Source organism: Cetorhinus maximus, chromosome 16, assembly GCF_964194155.1.
Source record: "Cetorhinus maximus chromosome 16, sCetMax3.hap1.1, whole genome shotgun sequence".
NCBI classification, from domain to species: Eukaryota; Metazoa; Chordata; class Chondrichthyes; order Lamniformes; family Cetorhinidae; genus Cetorhinus; species Cetorhinus maximus.
The window spans coordinates 90,960,170-90,979,210 of NC_135894.1; the positions used below are offsets into that span (position 1 = coordinate 90,960,170).

A 19,041-nucleotide genomic window follows, 5' to 3' on the forward strand; every position below is an offset into this window, starting at 1 on the left:
TCATTCCATGTCCAAAAAACAGAGTTAAGTTGTCAAGATGGAAACTTGTTGTAGGGATCAAGAGTTGTCCTCCGTTCGCAAGGAAGATAACCACTCCTTACAGAGCTTCACAGTGCACATCCAGGCATATCGAAGATGAAAATGCTCACAGGAAGCTATTTCTGGTGGCCAGGCATTGACAGTGACATTGAAAGCATGGTCAAACACTGTCTCCATTGTCAGCAACTGCAGAAGTTGCCCGTTTCAGCTCCACTGCATCCACAGCGAGAGTGGCCTGATCAACCCTGGGTTAGACTACATATTGATTATGTAAGATCATTTTTGGGTACCATTTTTCTATTGATCATTGATGCACATTCTAAATGGATGGATGTGTATGAAATCAGATCACCAACATCGAGCGCAACTATCGAGAAGCTGCGTCATTGTTTTGGCAGACATGGCCCAGAAACCATCATTTCTGATAATGGTACAGCCTTTACCAGCACAGAGTTTCAGAGATTCATGAATTTAAATGGAATCAGACATATTAAAATGGCTCCATACCATCACTCATCAAATGGTTTAGCTGGGAGAGCTGTACAAGCTTACAACTCTGGAATGAAGAGGCTATCCGAAGATACTCTAGAAACTCGACTTTCCCACTTTCTTCTCAGTTATCATCCAACACCTCGTTCAAATACGGGTTCAACGCCGTCTGAATTATTGATGAAACGCTGCCTACCTACAAAGTTAAGTCTAGTGTTTCCAAACTTAGAGGGGAAGATAGAGAAGAATCAGAATAATCAAAAATTGAATCACGATATTCATAGCAAAACCTGCGGATTCACTGTAGGAGACACAGTATTCGTGCAGAATTCTGGAAGTGGACCTTGTAGGGCTCCTGGAACCATTGTCTCAGAACCTGGACCCTTGTTCTTCCAGGTGGAAGCGGAAGACAGAATTGTTCGAAAACACGTGGACCCTTTTCCGGATAGAGAAACATTCCAACAACCAATCATTCCGCCTGTGATTAACTTTCAACCATCATTCCCTGAGGTGACAGATCGACCTAGATAGACATGCCCGATGTCTCTGTAGAGTGGCCTAACCCTGAGCTGCCACTTTCTAATGACGTATCTGGTGCTGCAGTTCCTGATCATGTCAATCCCGTGGAAGAGCCTCAAAGGGTATAACTATACTGTTCTAACCAAACAAGGAAAGTGCCTCAGAGAATTAATCCTTAATCTCCTGAGTTGCATATATATGTATATGTTGTTGGATATTCAAATGTTATCTGTAAATAGAAGCTGTAAAAAACTAAAGCGGGAGGAAATGGAGTAACTGAAGTTATAGGCTCTCCTATTGTCTATCAGGAGTCACAGTATCAGAAATCCCCCTGTAATGAAGTTTGTCTGTTTCTTGTTGAAACCTGTCCAGTATGTCAAGTTATTACAGGAACCCTCCTGACTTAGAGGTGAGCGCTACCCACTGAATCAAGGCTGACGAAAAGAGTTGAACCAATTCCTGGAGGAAGCTGATATCATGATCCATGTCAGGTGATGTGCCTCCCATTATCTCCTAATCCCTGTTTCGGAATGTCTTTGTGGGGTGTCAGAGGGGAGTTTTCCCAGAATTGTCTGCTCTCATGAATTGGTTAATTTTTAAAAAAGATCTGTATTTGTTTGTCTGTCCTGCAGAATGACATGGCTCCCATGAATGGATAACGTGAAGGGCCATACGACTTAATTGCAACATGGCTGAATGGGACAAATTCCATGGGTAAGCTGGCCTTTCTCTGTTCATCTGTTTCATACGTTTGAACAATACAATTGATGCATGCAGACTGAATCTCAAGTGCAAACTCCATACAGTTTGATAAGCAATATATTTTTATTTATACAATAATATATTTTAATAATTACAAATATAAATGGAAAAACAATACATATTTAGCACCTTTAAAATCTAAATAAATAATGACTGCATAGAACATCAGTGTAGAACATGACTTCATTCATCCTATGCTATGGTCTATATGATGAACTTGTTAGTACGAACTTGTCAACACTGACAAAATTGTTCTTAAATCATGAATTCATTTATTGCAATTTTATGGCAGGAAGTTTATTGCACAAGGTTTTCTTTAATGAGACAAACTGTATATTTAGCTCATTTCCCTGAGATAAGGGTCAATTTTCTGATGTGTGGGTAATCATAGGGATATCCTATGTTCAAATGCTTAAAGCTTCTAATAGATCTAGGATAGGATATTCCTAGAAATTGTGATCAGATGTAACATTACTTTGAGGTTCACATTGTTGCTGACACCCTGGTTTTTACCCAACAGTGGTGGAAGCTGGTAGTGGGTCAGGGCGCTCATATGCTGCTGTGAAGACTGAGAGCAGGGAAGTGCAGATCAAGGTATTCCAGGAATCATGGTATAATGCTATCTGTGAGCAGTGTATGAGGTACGATGGCACATTCAGGTGTGTAAATGTGGTATACCTGCTGGAATTAGCACAGTTCATAGCCCATTTACACCTTCTACACCACATAGTCCCTCAGAATAACAAAATTCTTTAAGGCGATCAGTGCTCCAAAAGTAACAGAGTTACAAATGATAAATGACAAATGGTAAGAGAATGTCTCCAAGTACAATTTCCATAAACTGTTCCTTCACTAACATCAAGCTAGAAATCTTCCTTCAAATGTTTCAGGGCAGTGGGAAATGTAACACAAGGACAAAGCATTGGCCCATGCCAAAACCTATTTAAACTCCTTATTACATTGGGTTATCTGCAGATATCTTCAGTTAACATTCAACATTGTCGTTGTTAAGATTTCTTCATTGTTGCTGAATGTTTGAATGCACAAAAGGGATAAACAAGAAGGTATGATTCTTGCAAGGATTGCACAGAACTACTGGATATTCATATAAATGTTATTAATGTTAATGGATTGTGATTTGCTGGTCCACAATGTCCTGATCTGTACAGTCAATTGTGAAATTACCCCCATTTTCATTTTTAATACCATGAATAAAATCTGACATAGTATCCTATTCACAGATCAATCTGTTTAGAAACAAATATATGAAACCGAATGAGAGACCAGAAATCTATCTTTTTTCTCCATTAATATATGCATTAGATATATTAGGTTTCCTACCAGTATTATACTTTCCCTGAGTTTTTGATATTTCTTTCAAAAGCTGAATAACCCCTGGGGAAATGATTTGTCCATGGGGAGGATTTTATAAGACGCACTATACGACGTTGAACCTCCGGAACAAGCCCGAACCATCCATGAAGTACTCCCCAGAATGTCTCTTCATACAAAACATCGCCAGTCCTAATGCCAGGATTAAGAGCAGTGCCCCACCTAGTAAACATCCCAACACTATCACAGCCACTCGGAATCCAGAATTATCTGATGGAGTCTGCACCGTGGGAACAGTCTGAGACGTGCTTGGAGCCAGAGTCGTTACTTGTGCTGCACCTGAAACAGGATAAGGTGGGACTTTAAAAAAAATACTGTAGTAATTCAGCTGAGCTGTCAATGTTATAAATACAAAATAAAAACTACAAGATGCAGTGACCATACAAGACCACAGTGTGTTGGAGACAAGTTAACGTAGATGAGTGCTATGTACTCTACAGGGTAACACATGCAGTGTCACATATGGGTTAATTGTTCTGTAAAAAAAATGAATAGAGTGGAGATGGCTTTTACACATAAGATGACACAAAGGTTAAAGAATGTTGCAGAGAGGGCAGAGAATGAGATTGTGCTACTGGAGAGAACACATTTTACACATAGATTTGCCAGGAGGTGAAATAACACTAACACTGATGCTTGGAGGGTCAATTTGTGCCGTATTTGAAATGAGAGGTTTCATATGATGTCGTGGTTCCAAACTTCCATTTCTGTCCTGCTTGCTGGGCCCAAAAGAAGTGCACGGCAAAATAAAGAGCGCAATCATATTCACCTTGTTCCTTGGTAAGTGCGCATTTCTTCCTAAATGTCATAAAGCATTTATATGACATCTGGGTAGAATTTAATGGGTGGTAAGGCCACTAAAGTGGTGAGGGTGGCTGAGTGGGCCTCCTCTAAAATTGCACCTAGGTCGCAGGCAGGTGGGAGGCTGGAGGGAAGGCCCACCCGCCTGCAAACCCTCTGGTGGGTCTCCATTATCGTCAGGCCCCCTGCCACAGTGCATCACTGAATGATGCACTTTGGGCACAATCAGTGCTACCTTCCTTTGGTGCACCTCTTGCAACAATACCTCCATTCTTCAGTCCCAGCATTCCCCATACATTTCTTTCACTATACTTTGAACAATTAACTCACAATTAACTTGCCCTTTATGGAGAACAGCAGCCATTTAAGGACCACTTCCTCACTGGACATGATATTTCCCAGTCAAAAATGCTACAGCCAATCCCTTTGGGCATTTTTTCCCTGTAACCTATTCAAATTAAGCTGGGATCCGTGGTAACATAAATGAGAGAGCATAACGTGCAAAATACTCGCAATATATAGTAGAAATGGTAAATACAGAATAAGCTATAGTAATACATTCTACATCACACTATTCATGATCCCATATAGTACTCAAAGGTGAAAACAGGTACTTTGCTTCAAGTCTTTGCCCACCACATTCTAATTTGGCTATTAGAAGGTGCAAAGGATATGTTCCCTGTTTGTCCTACATACCATCCTTCCATACTATACACTGAGACCAAAACATCACGTGGTGATGAAGTCACATTCTATCTTACTCTTTCCCTCCAACGTGCAACACTACCTGAGCTGCCACAGTTCATTCAAGGTTTGATTGGACTAAAGCCTCAAGACAAATGATAACCAAACCATAGAAACTTTATTTGTTCTTTATGTTCTGCTAATACTTCTGGAATGAGATTTTCAATCAGCTACAAAATAAGTTCAAAGTCAGGGTCAAGAGGCCTAAAGTATCTTCAGGTTCAAGCTTTATTTGAATTTGTCAACAAACTGCATGACCAAACTCCAATGCAGCTTACTAGCTCTTTCTGGAAGGGTGAGAATCTGCCGTGTCCTAGACAGAGTGGGCCAACGATAAGTTGGAGAGAAGCAAAGGGGTACACAAAGAGCTTAAAAACAGAAGAAAAGCAATTAAATCATTCGCACTCATTGCTAATACGCATATGTTTGTGATCACAGGAATGTCTGCAAATAACTAATTTAGAACCCCAGGCCAATACATGTAGTGTTCCATGATAAATGTGATCCTGATTTGGGCACTCACAGAACTTTATATTTTCACCTTCAGTTTCCAAGCAGGGACATAAAACTGCAACAGATGACTCAAATTTAATTAAAACTGCTGCTGTCATAATCACTTCAAGTATCAGACTTAATGTATTAACAAGAGTTGACTCACCAGATGTATCTTGATTCACTCTAGATGCAGCTAAGAGCGAATTAGGCACATCTGTTGTGCCAGATGTTGAAACAGATGATGTCAAGTGTGGATCAACTCTTGCATTACATATAGCTGCGGCTGATTTGGAGTTGGGAATCATTGATATAATAGAGTTAGGTCTAGCTAATGTAAAAGAGGGAAGGCTTAATGTACCAGGTGTAAGTACAATGGATGTAGTGCTGGATTCACTTGAAGCTCTGGAATGAGCTGTAGCTAATGTGGAGAGTGATTCACTTGTTCTACAATATAGAAGTGTATCTAACATTGAGGTTGGCTCACCTGATGTACCAGATGCAGATGCAGCTGTCGTAAAGGTTGTCTCACTTGATATTCCAGAAGCAGCTGCAGCTGATGTGGGCAATGATGATGTAGAAGCGGGCAAACTTATTGGACTAGATGTTTGAGCAGATGATGTAGATGCGGGCACACTTGATGCAGTAGGTAGATTTGTTAACGTAGTAATTGACACACTTGATGCAGTAGGTAGATTTGTTAATGTAGTAATTGACATACTTGATGTAGTGGATGTCAGAGGAGAAGATGAGGAAGTGGGCACGCTTGATGGAGTAGATGTTGCAGCAGACAACGTAGAATCGGGCACACTTGATGGACTAGATAGAGTTGTTGATGTACTGGATGCCAGAGCAGATGAAGAGGAAGTTGGCACGCTTGATGGAGTAGATGTTGCAGTGGAAGATGTAGAATAGGACACACTTGATGGACTAGATGTTTGAGCAGATGATGTAGATGCGGGCACACTTGATGGACTAGATGTTTGAGCAGATGATGTAGATGCGGGCACACTTGGTGGACTAGATGTTTGAGCAGATGATGTAGAGGTGGGCACACTTGATGGACTAGATGTTTGAGTAGATGATGTAGATGCGGGCACACTTGATGGACTGGATGTTTGAGCAGATGTAGATGCGGGCACACTTGATGGACTGGATGTTTGAGCAGATGATGTAGATGCGGGCACACTTGATGGACTGGATGTTTGAGCAGATGATGTAGATGCGGGCACACTTGATGGACTAGATGTTTGAGCAGATGATGTAGAAGCGGGCACACTTGATGGACTAGATGTTTGAGCAGATGATGTAGAGGTGGGCACACTTGATGGACTAGATGTTTGAGCAGATGATGTAGATGCGGGCACACTTGATGGACTAGACGTTTCAATAGATGATGAAGAAGTGGGCACACTTGATGGACTAGATGTTTGAGCAGATGATGAAGAAGTGGGCACACTTGATGCACTAGATGTTTGAGTGGATGAAGTAGAAGCGGGTACACTTGATGGACTAGATGTTTGAGCAGATGATGTAGATGCGGGCACATTTGATGCAGTAGGTAGATTTGTTAACGTAGTAATTGACACACTTGATGCAGTAGGTAGATTTGTTAATGTAGTAATTGACATACTTGATGTAGTGGATGTCAGAGGAGAAGATGAGGAAGTGGGCACGCTTGATGGAGTAGATGTTGCAGCAGACAACGTAGAATCGGGCACACTTGATGGACTAGATAGAGTTGTTGATGTACTGGATGCCAGAGCAGATGAAGAGGAAGTTGGCGCGCTTGACGGAGTAGATGTTGCAGTGGAAGATGTAGAATAGGACACACTTGATGGACTAGATGTTTGAGCAGATGATGTAGATGCGGGCACACTTGATGCAGTAGGTAGATTTGTTAATGTAGTAATTGACATACTTGATGTACTGGATGTCAGAGGAGAAGATGAGGAAGTGGGCACGCTTGCCGGAGTAGATATTGCAGTGGATGATGTAGAATCGGGCACACTTGATGGACTAGATAGAGTTGTTGATGTACTGGATGCCAGAGCAGAAGATGAGGAAGTGGGCACGCTTGACGGAGTAGATGTTGCAGCGGAAGATGTAGAATAGGACACACTTGATGGACTGGATGTTTGAGCAGATGATGTAGATGCGGGCACACCTGATGGACTAGATGTTTGAGCAGATGATGTAGATACGGGCACACTTGATGGACTAGATGTTTGAGCAGATGATGTAGATGCGGGCACACTTGATGGACTAGATGTTTGAGCAGATGATGTAGATACGGGCACACTTGATGGACTAGATGTTTGAGCAGATGATGTAGATGCGGGCACACTTGATGGACTAGATGTTTGAGCAGATGATGTAGATGCGGGCACACTTGATGGACTAGATGTTTGAGCAGATGATGTAGATGCGGGCACACTTGATGGACTAGATGTTTGAGCAGATGATGTAGATGCGGGCACACTTGATGGACTAGATGTTTGAGCAGATGATGAAGAAGTGGGCTCACTTGATGGACTAGATGTTTGAGCAGATGATGTAGATGCGGGCACACTTGATGGACTAGATGTTTGAGCAGATGATGTAGATACGGGCACACTTGATGGACTAGATGTTTGAGCAGATGATGTAGATGCGGGCACACTTGATGCAGTAGGTAGATTTGTTAACGTAGTAATTGACACACTTGATGTAGTGGATGTCAGAGAAGAAGATGAGGAAGTGGGCACGCTTGATGGAGTAGATGTTGCAGCAGACAACGTAGAATCGGGCACACTTGATGGACTAGATAGAGTTGTTGATGTACTGGATGCAAGAGCAGAAGATGAGGAAGTGGGCACGCTTGGCGGAGTAGATGTTGCAGCGGAAGACGTAGAATCGGACGCACTTGATGGACTGGATGTTTGAGCAGATGATGTAGATACGGGCACACTTGATGGACTGGATGTTTGAGCAGATGATGTAGATGTGGGCACACTTGATGGACTAGATGTTTGAGCAGATGATGTAGATGCGGGCACACTGGATGGACTAGATGTTTGAGCAGATGATGTAGAAGTGGGCACACTTGATGGACTAGATGTTTGAGCAGATGATGTAGATGCGGGCACACTTGATGCTCCTGAACTAGAAACCAGCACACTTGCTGTACTTACAGCTGATATGCTTGTCATAGTTTGTGTTGAAGTACTTGAGGGCGATGTAGTAACCATTGAAGATGGACTTGTGACTGTTCCTGTGGATGTTGATGCACTTGCTGAAGAAGTACTTTCTCCAGGTGCTGATGATGACAAATCTCCTGTTGTGTTTGTTGAAGTAACTGCTGTAAGAGTGGATGTTGATGACCCATCTGTACTTGCACTGACTGCCTGGATCGTTGCTGAAGCAACTGATGTGCTCGTCTGATTAGTGATACCTGAAAATAGAAAGTAAAAGCTTGATTATCACAAACCTCTGTCTTTTATGAAAAGAAAGGGCAAATGTTATTGTTTTAAATTCTTGCCTCATAACTGTCTATTGCAATTAGGAGAAATCTTGTGTTTAACACCATATTTTCATTTGGTTCATGAACATAGTTTTGATCGATGCTAGTTTCTGTCCTACTCACCTTTAAACACGGAGAATAAAATCATTTATTCTTTTCCAGCTGCTGATAAGTTAGTTTGCACTTCCTTGAGTCAGCTGGGTGCACTTAAAGCAATGCATGAACATGAATGCAGAATTGGCCCAGTGCCTTACTATCTGCCCATCGTTTAAAGGAGACACTTTCAGGAGCAAGGGAACTGCTACATATTACAAGGTAAGAAGAATTGCTCTCAACTGGAAACAATCCCTGGTCATTGAAAGCCATGAATCATTAATGATATATAAACAAACATTCTTCTATTTAATGAAGCCTGTGGGGTTAAAGGGGCAGTGGCAGGGTGCATACAATATTGGCTAAGGGACAAAAATCAGTGAGTGGTTCTTTTACAGACTGGATGGAAGTAGAGAGTTGTGATCCCTGGGGATCGTCATTCTGACCAATGCTCATTTATATATAATATTTTTAATTGACACAAAACTAGGAAGTGTAGTAAACAATGAGGAGGGCAGTAACAGAGTTCAGATGGAGTTCAAGTTGATGAGGCTGTTAAGGAAGCATACGGGGACCTTGGCTTTATATATAATATAATACAAAAACAAAGAAGTCAAATAAATCTTTGTAAAACACTGGCTTGACCTCAGGTGGGATAGTGTGTTCCCTTCTATAGGCACCACAATTTGGGGACATGGTAACAAAGAGATTTACTAGAATGGTACCAGGGATGAAAGAATGCCCAGCCAACCCTGCAAAGTCCTCCTTAGTAATATTTGGGGATTTCTGCCAAAACTGGGAGAGCTGTTCCATGGTCTAGTCAAGCGATAGCCTGGCATAGCCATACTCACAGAATCATACCTTACAGGCAATGTCCCAGACACCACCATCCAAATATGTCCTGTTAGCACAGACCCACCAAAGGCTGCTTCACAGTGGTACATTGGAAGGAAGGAGAGGCCCTAGGAGTTCTCAACATTGACTCCAGACCCCATGAAGTCTCAATGCAACAGGTCAAGCATGGGCAAGGAAACCCCCTGCTGATTACCACCTACTGCCTCCCTCAGCTCATAATTCAGTACTCCTTCAGGTTGAACACCAACTGGTAGGACCACTGATGGTGTCAAGGACACAGAACGAACTCTGAATGGGGATTTTCAATGTCCATCACGAAGCTCAGTGACGCCATCACTGATCAAACTGGCCAAGTGCTGGAGGGCATACCTGCCAGACTGGGCCTGCGGGAGGTGATGAGGGATGAACAATTGGGCTACTTGGCCTCACCCTCAGCAATGTACCTGTCATGGGTGAATCTGTCCTTGACAGTATTTGTAAGAGTGACAACTGGACGCTCCTTTTTTTAATTCATTCACAGGATGTGGGTGTTGCTATCGGCCAGCATTTGTTGTCCATCCCTAGTGTCACATTACCACTGTGCTAAATTGAATACATTCAGAACAGATCAAATATAGGCTTGAGACTCTGTAGGCCTTCAGCAGCAGCAGAGTTGTATTCAACGATAATCTGTAACCTCATGACATCATTCTACCATTATCATTAAGGCAAGGGATCAACTCTGGTTCAATGAGGAGTGCAGGAGAGCAGTACCAGGCATATCCAAAAATAAGGTGCCAACCTGGTGAAGCTAAAACAGAGTTCAACGCCATTTGTGACTCCTCAAATACTGAAGACGTCCATGCCCATATATAGACCTGGACAACATTCAGGCTTGGACTGATAGGTGGCAAGCACCATTTGCGCCCTGGAAGTGCCAAGGCAATGATGACCTCCCACAAGAGAAAATCTAACCACCTTCCCTTGATGTCCAACCACTACCTTTGTTGAATCCCCCAACAACCTGGGATTACCATTCAACTTAACTGGATCAACCATATGAATAATCCAACTACAAGAGTAGGTCTAATGCTTGGAATTTTGCAGTGAGTAATTCACCTCCTGACTCCCCAATGCCTATCCATCATCTGCATCGCACAAGATGGAATACTTTCCACCTGCCTGGATGAGTGCAGGTCTAACAACACTCGAGGAGCTCAACGTCATCCAAGACAAAGCAGTTCACTTAATCAGTGTCCCATCTATCAACTTTAACATTCATTCCCTCCAACACAGGAGCACAGTGGTAGCAGTGCATTCCATCTCCAAGATCCCCACTGCAGTGACTCACCAAGGCTCCTTCAACAGCACCTGCCAAACCCGCTACCTCTGACACCTAGAAGGACAAAGGCTGCAGGGATCAATGGAACACCACAACTTCCAAGTTCCCTTCAAAACCACACACCATCCTGATTTGGAAATATATCGCCATTCCTTCACTGTCACTGTCAAAATCATGGAACTCCCTCCCTAACAGCACTGTGGGTGTACCTACACCACAGGGACTGCAGTGGTTCAAGAAGGTGGCTCACCACCACCTTCTCAAGGGCAATTAGGGATGGGCAATAAATGCTGGCCTTGCCAGCGATGCCCACATCCCAGCAAAGAAGGGAGGCACACGCACATGTTAACTTCTTCTCCATCGTAAGTAACTGCAGCAGCTGATGTTCCTGTGACAGACTTTTATTTATGTTAAATATGTCACAGTATATGATGTACTTTAGCAGTTATGTTATGTTTAAAGTCCATCGCATTGTAATTATGAAATCAAAATGATTTCAGATTATTTTCATGCACTACTTTACGTGATGTGTTTATATTTATCAATTGAATTTCCTTTTGTCTTTTCATGCTTTCATTCAAACATTCATTTGAAGTCCTGAGCCTCTCAAAAGCCAGAACTTGGACCTACTTGACTTGTTCAGAATCTTTACTCTGTGAGCTGAACTTGCATTATGCTGTCTGAGCATAATCAGTCTGCCCAATTTAACAGAATACATCCTCACACTTTCGTTGGCTTGATGCCAAATAACTTTGTAAAATAACAGGACAAGCTTCACAAAGCTGTCTGAGGTGAAACTTTATACCGAGAGTGATGCACATGAGAGAAAGAGAAATGGCAGAGTTCTGGTTACACACCTGCTTTAGCTTTGATTTTATGTTGTTTAAACTTTCAAAACCATTAACCTAAAGGGGAGAGACAGGCTGAGAGGAGGACAGGTCACACAGGGGGAATGGGCGAGACTGAGACTGAGAGAGAGAGAGAGAGGGAGAGGGGCAAAGAGAGGAAAATAAATAAGTAATAATTAGAATTTGAATTTCCTCATTTACTACTTTCCTGTTGCAGAAATGAATACCATTTACATTTCGTTTGCCTCCTGACTGCTTCACCTGTTTTATTAAATTCATCTGCCACCTATTCGTCCATATCCAACTTGTCCATGTCCTTTTGAAGTTCGAACACAAATGCCTTTGTCATATTTAGGGGCTGATATTTCTCCTACATGATTACCAGATCTACTGGCTACTCTTCCAGGATATCAATGTCAAACACCAGGGATGTCACACAAATATCTATAGGAGCTGGCTTTCGAACAACTGTCTGCGATAAGCAAGGGAGGACTTAAAAGAATATTGCCAAAGGAAAGGCAACATTAAAGTAGTGCAAAGCACCGTTTCCAAAGTTTTTGGAAATGTAGGCTGTATATTTGGGTTTGCCAAATTAATTTACTTTGTTTGCTGTAGCAAAGATTCCTAACAATCAAAAATCACTAAATCCAGTGGCACTGGAACTGTGATATAACACCGTGGAGCAGAATTTAAAATTGATATCAAAAGACCTAGCAGTGATTATGTTGTCTCACTAACATACAGCATTTTTTTTCAATTATGTTTCTATTTGCCCCCATTTAATTATTTTCACTCTTGCCTGTTTACCTGCACATTTCACTCTTTCAACTTCCATTTTAGTCCTTTCCGTTTTGTGGCTGTTTCACCTCATTTGTCTTTCTAGTTCCCTTTCCATTGCTGATTAACAGAACCATCAAATGTGACAGTGTAGAAACCAGTCCACCAATTTGTTCGGGTGAATGCCTCTGCAAGAGCTATCTCTTCTAATCATATTCTTCAGCTTGCCTACTGTTCAATATTTCTCTTTTCAAATACAGGCACTGTACAGCTTTCCAAAAGAATTCATGGACTTTGCTTCCACCAGAATTCGTGGCAAAAACACTTCACATTCTAACCACCCTTTGGCTAAGAACCCTCCCCTTCAGCTTTTTACTGAATATCTTAAATTTGTGTTTTGAATTGCCATCTCACCATCCAGCTGTGTCAGTCTATAACCACCCATTTGATCAGAATCCTTCCTAATCTTGCAGATGTTGAGCAGGTCAAGGCTGAACCTTCTCAGTTCTAGTGAAAAAAAATCATCGCTTCTTCAATCTTTCTTAAAGCGTCATCTGACCTGACAATTTTCTACATCTTTCCAAGCTCATATTGTCGTTTTATGACACTGTTAAGTTTCTCCTGTTCCCTCTCAGCCTTTCCTTTTATATGAATGTTTGAGGATTTTCCAGCACTTATTCACATTCTAACATTTTGTTAAAAATCCTGCTCATAGACTATTAAACTCAGTAAAGGCTTCCCATGACTGCTGACTCTCAGTTCCCTCTCCCCATTTGTTCAGCCCTGTGAAGGGGCTTATTTATCTTCTGCTTTCCCCCTCTACTATTTGACATCCCATTCATAAATATTACAAGAGTATACATAAAAAGGATATAACACCAAATTGAGAGCTCAATGTAACATTGGCAGACTTACCTAAGCTTGTAAATATTAAAATTAAGTTCAAAATCTTTCCTGACTCCATGTTGGTATTGGAACAAGTTACCTCTCGCAGTAAGTGAATGCTTGATGCACAAAATCCTATTTAAAGCCTCCAGAGATGTTTCTTACCTAATTCTTACGTTCTTTCTTACGTAATAAGTTAAAGAAATGTAATGATTCACGATGCGATAAGAAACAGAACCTTTTTATTCTGTGCAGGTGAAGCAAGGGGAGTGGCAATAGTTGATAACAAAGCTAACATAGCATAATTGTCCATTTTAACACCTTGTTTTCCAGGTTTCAGCTATGCAGTTTCGATTTTACAAACCCATTCCCCATGTACAAGGCATATGTACAACGATGAACAATAGCAAGCAGTGGCATTGTAAAATTAAAATCCTTTTAGGCATCTGGATTTTTGCTTTTAAATCCTGAATGCCTTTGGTGTTCAGAAACCACTGACTAATTTTTTTTTTGTTTGTGGGATGTGGGCATCGCTGGCTAGGCCAGCATTTATTGCCCATCCCTAATTGCCCTTGTTCAGAGTGCATTTTTAAGAGTCAACCACATTGCTGTGTGTCTGGAGTCACATCTAGGCCAGAGTAGGTGAGGACAGCAAATTTCCTTCATTAGTGAACCAGATGGGTTTTTAACGACAGTTGACAATGGCTTCGTGGTCACCATTAGACTTTTAATTCCAGATATTTATTGAATTCAAATTCCACCATCTGCCGTGTAAGTGCAGCCACAACCGGCCCCTTGACCCCTGGCACTGCCTCTTTCACATACCCTCCAGGATCAGGGTAACTGTCTTTGTCAGTGCATCCTACTGTTGTGTAATGGGTTAATGTTAAATATGTAACTAGACAGTCTACATATCAGTAATGTAAGACCACAGGACAACAGAGCATGCTGGTAGTTCTACGTGAATCCTCGCACTAACTTGTCATGTACATATTTAGAAGAATGTTGAATAAAGGTTAAGGTTTACCAACAGCCTTGCCTCCAGCAGTCTCGTACAATCTTCACCAAGGGTAGCCGAAGCTAAGGCCCACCAGGAGGATAACAGGCTTACCTCCCTGTGGAGAACTCCTTGGCTTCGACTCAACGCAAGCACAGGGCTGATGGTGGCAACCCTCTGTGTCATTTTGCTGTGGCAGCGCACTAAGGCACCATTTGCAGGTTCTTTTTTTATTGGAGCCCTGACTTAGGAAGTATAATTCAATGTATAGTTTTTGCTTTATTAATATTTATCCTTGCCTCAGAATATTTCTCTATTATGCACTAATTTGTTATGATCCCAGTTGATGTGACTACTGGACAAGTCAGATCCCAGAGCGGAACCTGACTTGATGGATCCTAACTTTTATTTCTTGTTTAGCAACATGGAGGGCAGCTACTGAACAGTCACAGGAGTCTGCTGATGAACTTCTAACAAAAGAGTAAAACATTTGTTATACAAGAAAAGATTAACTATATTACACTAACCCTTATATAGAGAAATTGGTAAAGTTAATACAAGTTACAAAGTCTATCTTATATTCTAATGTTCGTAGTAGGTATACAGTCAATGTAAACTAATCGACGAACTGTGGTCAGACACCACCTTCCAAAACCAAGTTTCTATGGATTTCTCATCAACCCCCGCCAGTCGCCTGTCACATTGTGAGCTGACCGGTCTCACTGAAACTTTGTCTTTCTCACAAGGGTTTCCAATCTCCATGCTCAAAGAACTTGCTTGGAATTGCCTCCCAAATGACACTTCTTCTTGGACATCTTCAACAAGGATCCACCTCCTGGGTTTCTGTCTTTGTTTCTGATGTTCCTTTTCAATGGATCCTATGTGCATTCAGGCTTCACCCTCCACACACACTCAGCTATGTGGCTGTGCCAAGCAGGACACCACTGCTCCAAAGGCCTGCAGTTAGGGATCACCGACCTTCGGCTGTCTCCTCAGGTCTTCTGGATTCTCACAAGCACACCTTGTTCCAAGTCTGCTCCCCACCTTTCCTTTTCCTCTGGCCCTCACTCTTAGTTTCACTTAACAGGATATGTTTCAGATTCCTGCCCTTGTTTCTTAACTTGACTGTCTTCTTGGGATCTCTTTTTATCCCACTTCCTGGTTTTGGGACATTCCTTCTCTGGTTTAGGGAGTCGGCCCCCTGAAGCTCCTGTCCTGCCTCTTCTGGCACTTCCTGCAGAATGGGGCTCCTCTCTGGGGATGTATAAGGTCACCTGATCTTATGTTCCTGCTGTTTCACTTTCAGGTCTTGTTTCCCTGCTGCACAGGTGCACAGGAACATTTTCCAGCTGGAGAAGCCTTTTTGGCTTCATCGCTAATTGAAGAATTGCCAAACATCATCAACAGCAAATTTACGATAATCTTTATTACTGAAGAAAGGAACATATATAAAGATATTTCTGGGCAGGACGTAGTACTGGGGCACTGCAGGGAACGTATCCATGGGTGCAGGAGGGAAATGTGTGTGAAATGATACAGGTTCATTCCTCTCTCGCCAAGGGGAGAATTTTCAGCTCGGCGAGCGGTGGTGGGGCCTGCTCGCCAAGACATGAAATAACGCGGGGTGACATTGGGCGTGCGTCCTGACGTCACCGTGTGTCATTTAGACTTTCAGTTCGGCGGGTGCGCAGCCGAATCAGCTGCGTGCCTGCCAAACTGGCAAAGGCCTATTAAGGCCATTAATTAACTAATTAACCCTATTGAGAAAGCTGCCCGTCCAACCTTAATGTTTGCGGAGGGGCAGGCGAAGAGCCCAGGCGCCCTTTGCATTTTTCACGGAACCTCATCCACGGGTGGGAGGATGTTTCATGAAGGGTTTACAAATTAAATAAAATTTTTCATTAAAGTTAATTGACATGTCCCAGCTCATGTGACACTGTCACATGAGGGGACATGTCATAAAATGGCATCTTCTATCTTCCTTCACACCTTATTTCTCCAATTTAGTCCTATTCTGAGGGATATCACACTTCTGTATCCATGTATCTTAACAAATTCAGCAAATTCAGGGCACTTGAAATTAATTCGATTTACCATTTGCTTTCTGTTGACTATTTCAACAGTTAACTGTTGTCACAGCTTGGAAAATGGGAAAAAGCAACTGCACCGCCCAAAAGAGATGATATACCTGGCGTAATTGTTCTGTACAAAGACTGCTATTGAAATGATAAACATTCAGGAATTCACCCCTCCCTCCAAGTGCTCTCGTCATCAAACATTTCCAAATCCATTGTAGTGATGTTAGTGTTGTGCTAAGCCCAACCTATTTGTTCCTGACGAATGATCCCGAGGGTCCAACCTAAAAAAGCCATTATGTTTTGCAGCAGTGCCACACTATCCATTCTTGTCTGGGTAAGACTTCCCATTTTCTGCTGTAGATTCATACCTATCGGAAAATAGATGGAGGAAGTCAGTCAGCAACTATAATGTTCTGTCCTTATGATAGTGGGTCATTACAAACGCGCTCACCATTTTGCAGAAAAGTACTTTTCCCTGCATGTAATAGCTACCGTCACTTTTAAGAGAGCCCAAACTTTTGGAACCCTTATATTTATTTTATAATTAAGTAAGGAACTGCTGCAATAAAGTTCGCTCTTTTTTCCCAAATTCATTTATGAGGGGTGAAGTTTTGTTGGCTTGAGATGAATGTGGTTAACTTTGAGGAATGGAGCATGGGGCGAGGGAGAGAGGTCATGGACCCTGCTGCTTCTCCTGTTTCCAGACCCTAAGGTGTGTCTGTGCAAAAGAATTTTATGAGGTCAGAGAACAAAGACTGAATGGTTCACAATTATATCTTGTGGTTTCTTGTTCAGCAACTCTGAAGAATCTGCTGATTGCTCCTTCCCACTATAATATATTTTCAATATCTACTATGCAACACAATTTTATCACGATACTTCAATACCTCAAGAAACTCATAAAAGCACCAAGATAGAGTGGGGTAATAGGTAAGTGGAGGAAAGGACAGGATTGAAGCCAATGGGAAAGACTCTTTAGAATCATGTGCTGTGTAAAGTAGGCTACTGATTCACTGTGACCCCGTTACACTCCTGCCCTGACAACCTCACCCCACAAAGCCTGCTCACAGTAAACTTCTATTGGTGACAAAATAAACAGAGATCCAGCCATGATCCCATCCTCTGTTCACAGGAACATTATGGGTGACATATGCCTCTAGCCCATCTCATTTCAACCACCCCAGAATGTCACATGAACAAACGTATTATGAGCGGGAGGAGGGCATTCTGCCCTTCAAGCCTACTGTACCATTTGATAACATAGAATCACATAATTGTTACGGTGTAGAAGGAAGCCATTCGGCCCATCGTCTCTGCACCGGCTCTCTCAGCATTTTAACTGAGCGCCAATCTCCTGCCTTTTCCCTGTAACCCTGCACATTGTTTCTACTTAGATAATCATCCACTGCCCTCTTGAATGCCTCAATTGAACCTGTCTCCACCACACTTCCAGGCAGAGCATTCCAAACCCTAACTACTCGCTGTGTGAAAAAGCTTTTCTCACCTTGAATTTGCTTATTTTGCAAAACACTTTAAAACTGTGCCCCCTGGTCCTTGATCCATTTATGAGTGGGAACAGTTTCTCCCTATCTACTCTGCCCAGACCCCTCATGATTTTGAAAACTTTTACCAAGTCTCTGAACAATGCCTAAATTACATCAGATACCACAATCAAAAGTACTTGAATTAACTGTAATTCATTTTGGGAATTGTGAAAGGTGCTGTATAAATGTAGGTTTTGCCTTTCTTTCATTACACCTGCACGCAATAGGCAGAGTGACTGTAGCAATGGGGAAATTAGAGACCCAGTGCTGATTCTCTAAGAATAATTAACCACAGAGCAATCAACTGATGTTAGAAAAATGGCTACAAAGAAATCAGTACATTGACAAAACAATTCAACTTTGTAACTAATCTCCCCCCAACACCCACCTTTAACCTTCCCCTCAAACCCCCTCCAACCCCTCCACCTCCCTAACACCCACTCCCAACTACCTCCCATCCCCCCTGCAGGCCCCAACCTCCCCCAACCCCCACTCCAAACTTCCTCCCACCCCACCAACCCCCCAACCTCCCCCAACCCCCACTCCAAACTTACTTCCACCCCCCCAACCCCCCTAACCCCCCCAACCTCCCCCAACCCCCACTCCAAACTTCTTCCCATCCCTCCCAACCTCCCCAACCCCCACTCCAAACTTCTTCCCATCCCCCCACACCCACAACCTCCCCACAACCCCCTTTCCAATCTTCCCCCACAAATACCCTCCAACCCCACCCAATTTCCCCTCCAGCCTCCCGCCAACCTTCCCCCAACAACACCCCCAACCTTCCCCAACCCCCCTCCAAAACCCCACAACTCCCACTCCAACCTCCCCCACAACCTCCCAACAACACCATTCCAACCTTCCCACCAAACCCCCCTCCAACCTGCCCCGCAATCCCGCTTC

General features: G+C 42.6%; 1 protein-coding gene across 2 annotated transcripts; it reads right to left on the reverse strand.

The window, feature by feature from the left end:
• Nucleotides 1-1,850: 1,850 nt before the first annotated feature.
• On the reverse strand, nucleotides 1,851-13,669 carry LOC144691824 (uncharacterized). 2 transcript variants are annotated; one of them, XM_078560347.1, is made up of 4 exons: nucleotides 13,550-13,669; nucleotides 6,218-8,671; nucleotides 5,726-5,887; nucleotides 1,851-3,480 (listed from the first exon to the last, which is right to left on the reverse strand). In XM_078560347.1, exons 1-4 carry the CDS (start codon nucleotides 13,596-13,598, stop codon nucleotides 3,248-3,250), a joined length of 2,898 nt encoding a protein of 965 aa, XP_078416473.1. In that variant the 5' UTR covers nucleotides 13,599-13,669; the 3' UTR covers nucleotides 1,851-3,247. The 2 variants fall into 2 exon arrangements, with proteins under 2 accessions (XP_078416473.1, XP_078416472.1); XM_078560346.1 differs by having other exon boundaries at nucleotides 6,173-8,671.
• Between the last annotated feature and the right edge of the window lie 5,372 nt (nucleotides 13,670-19,041).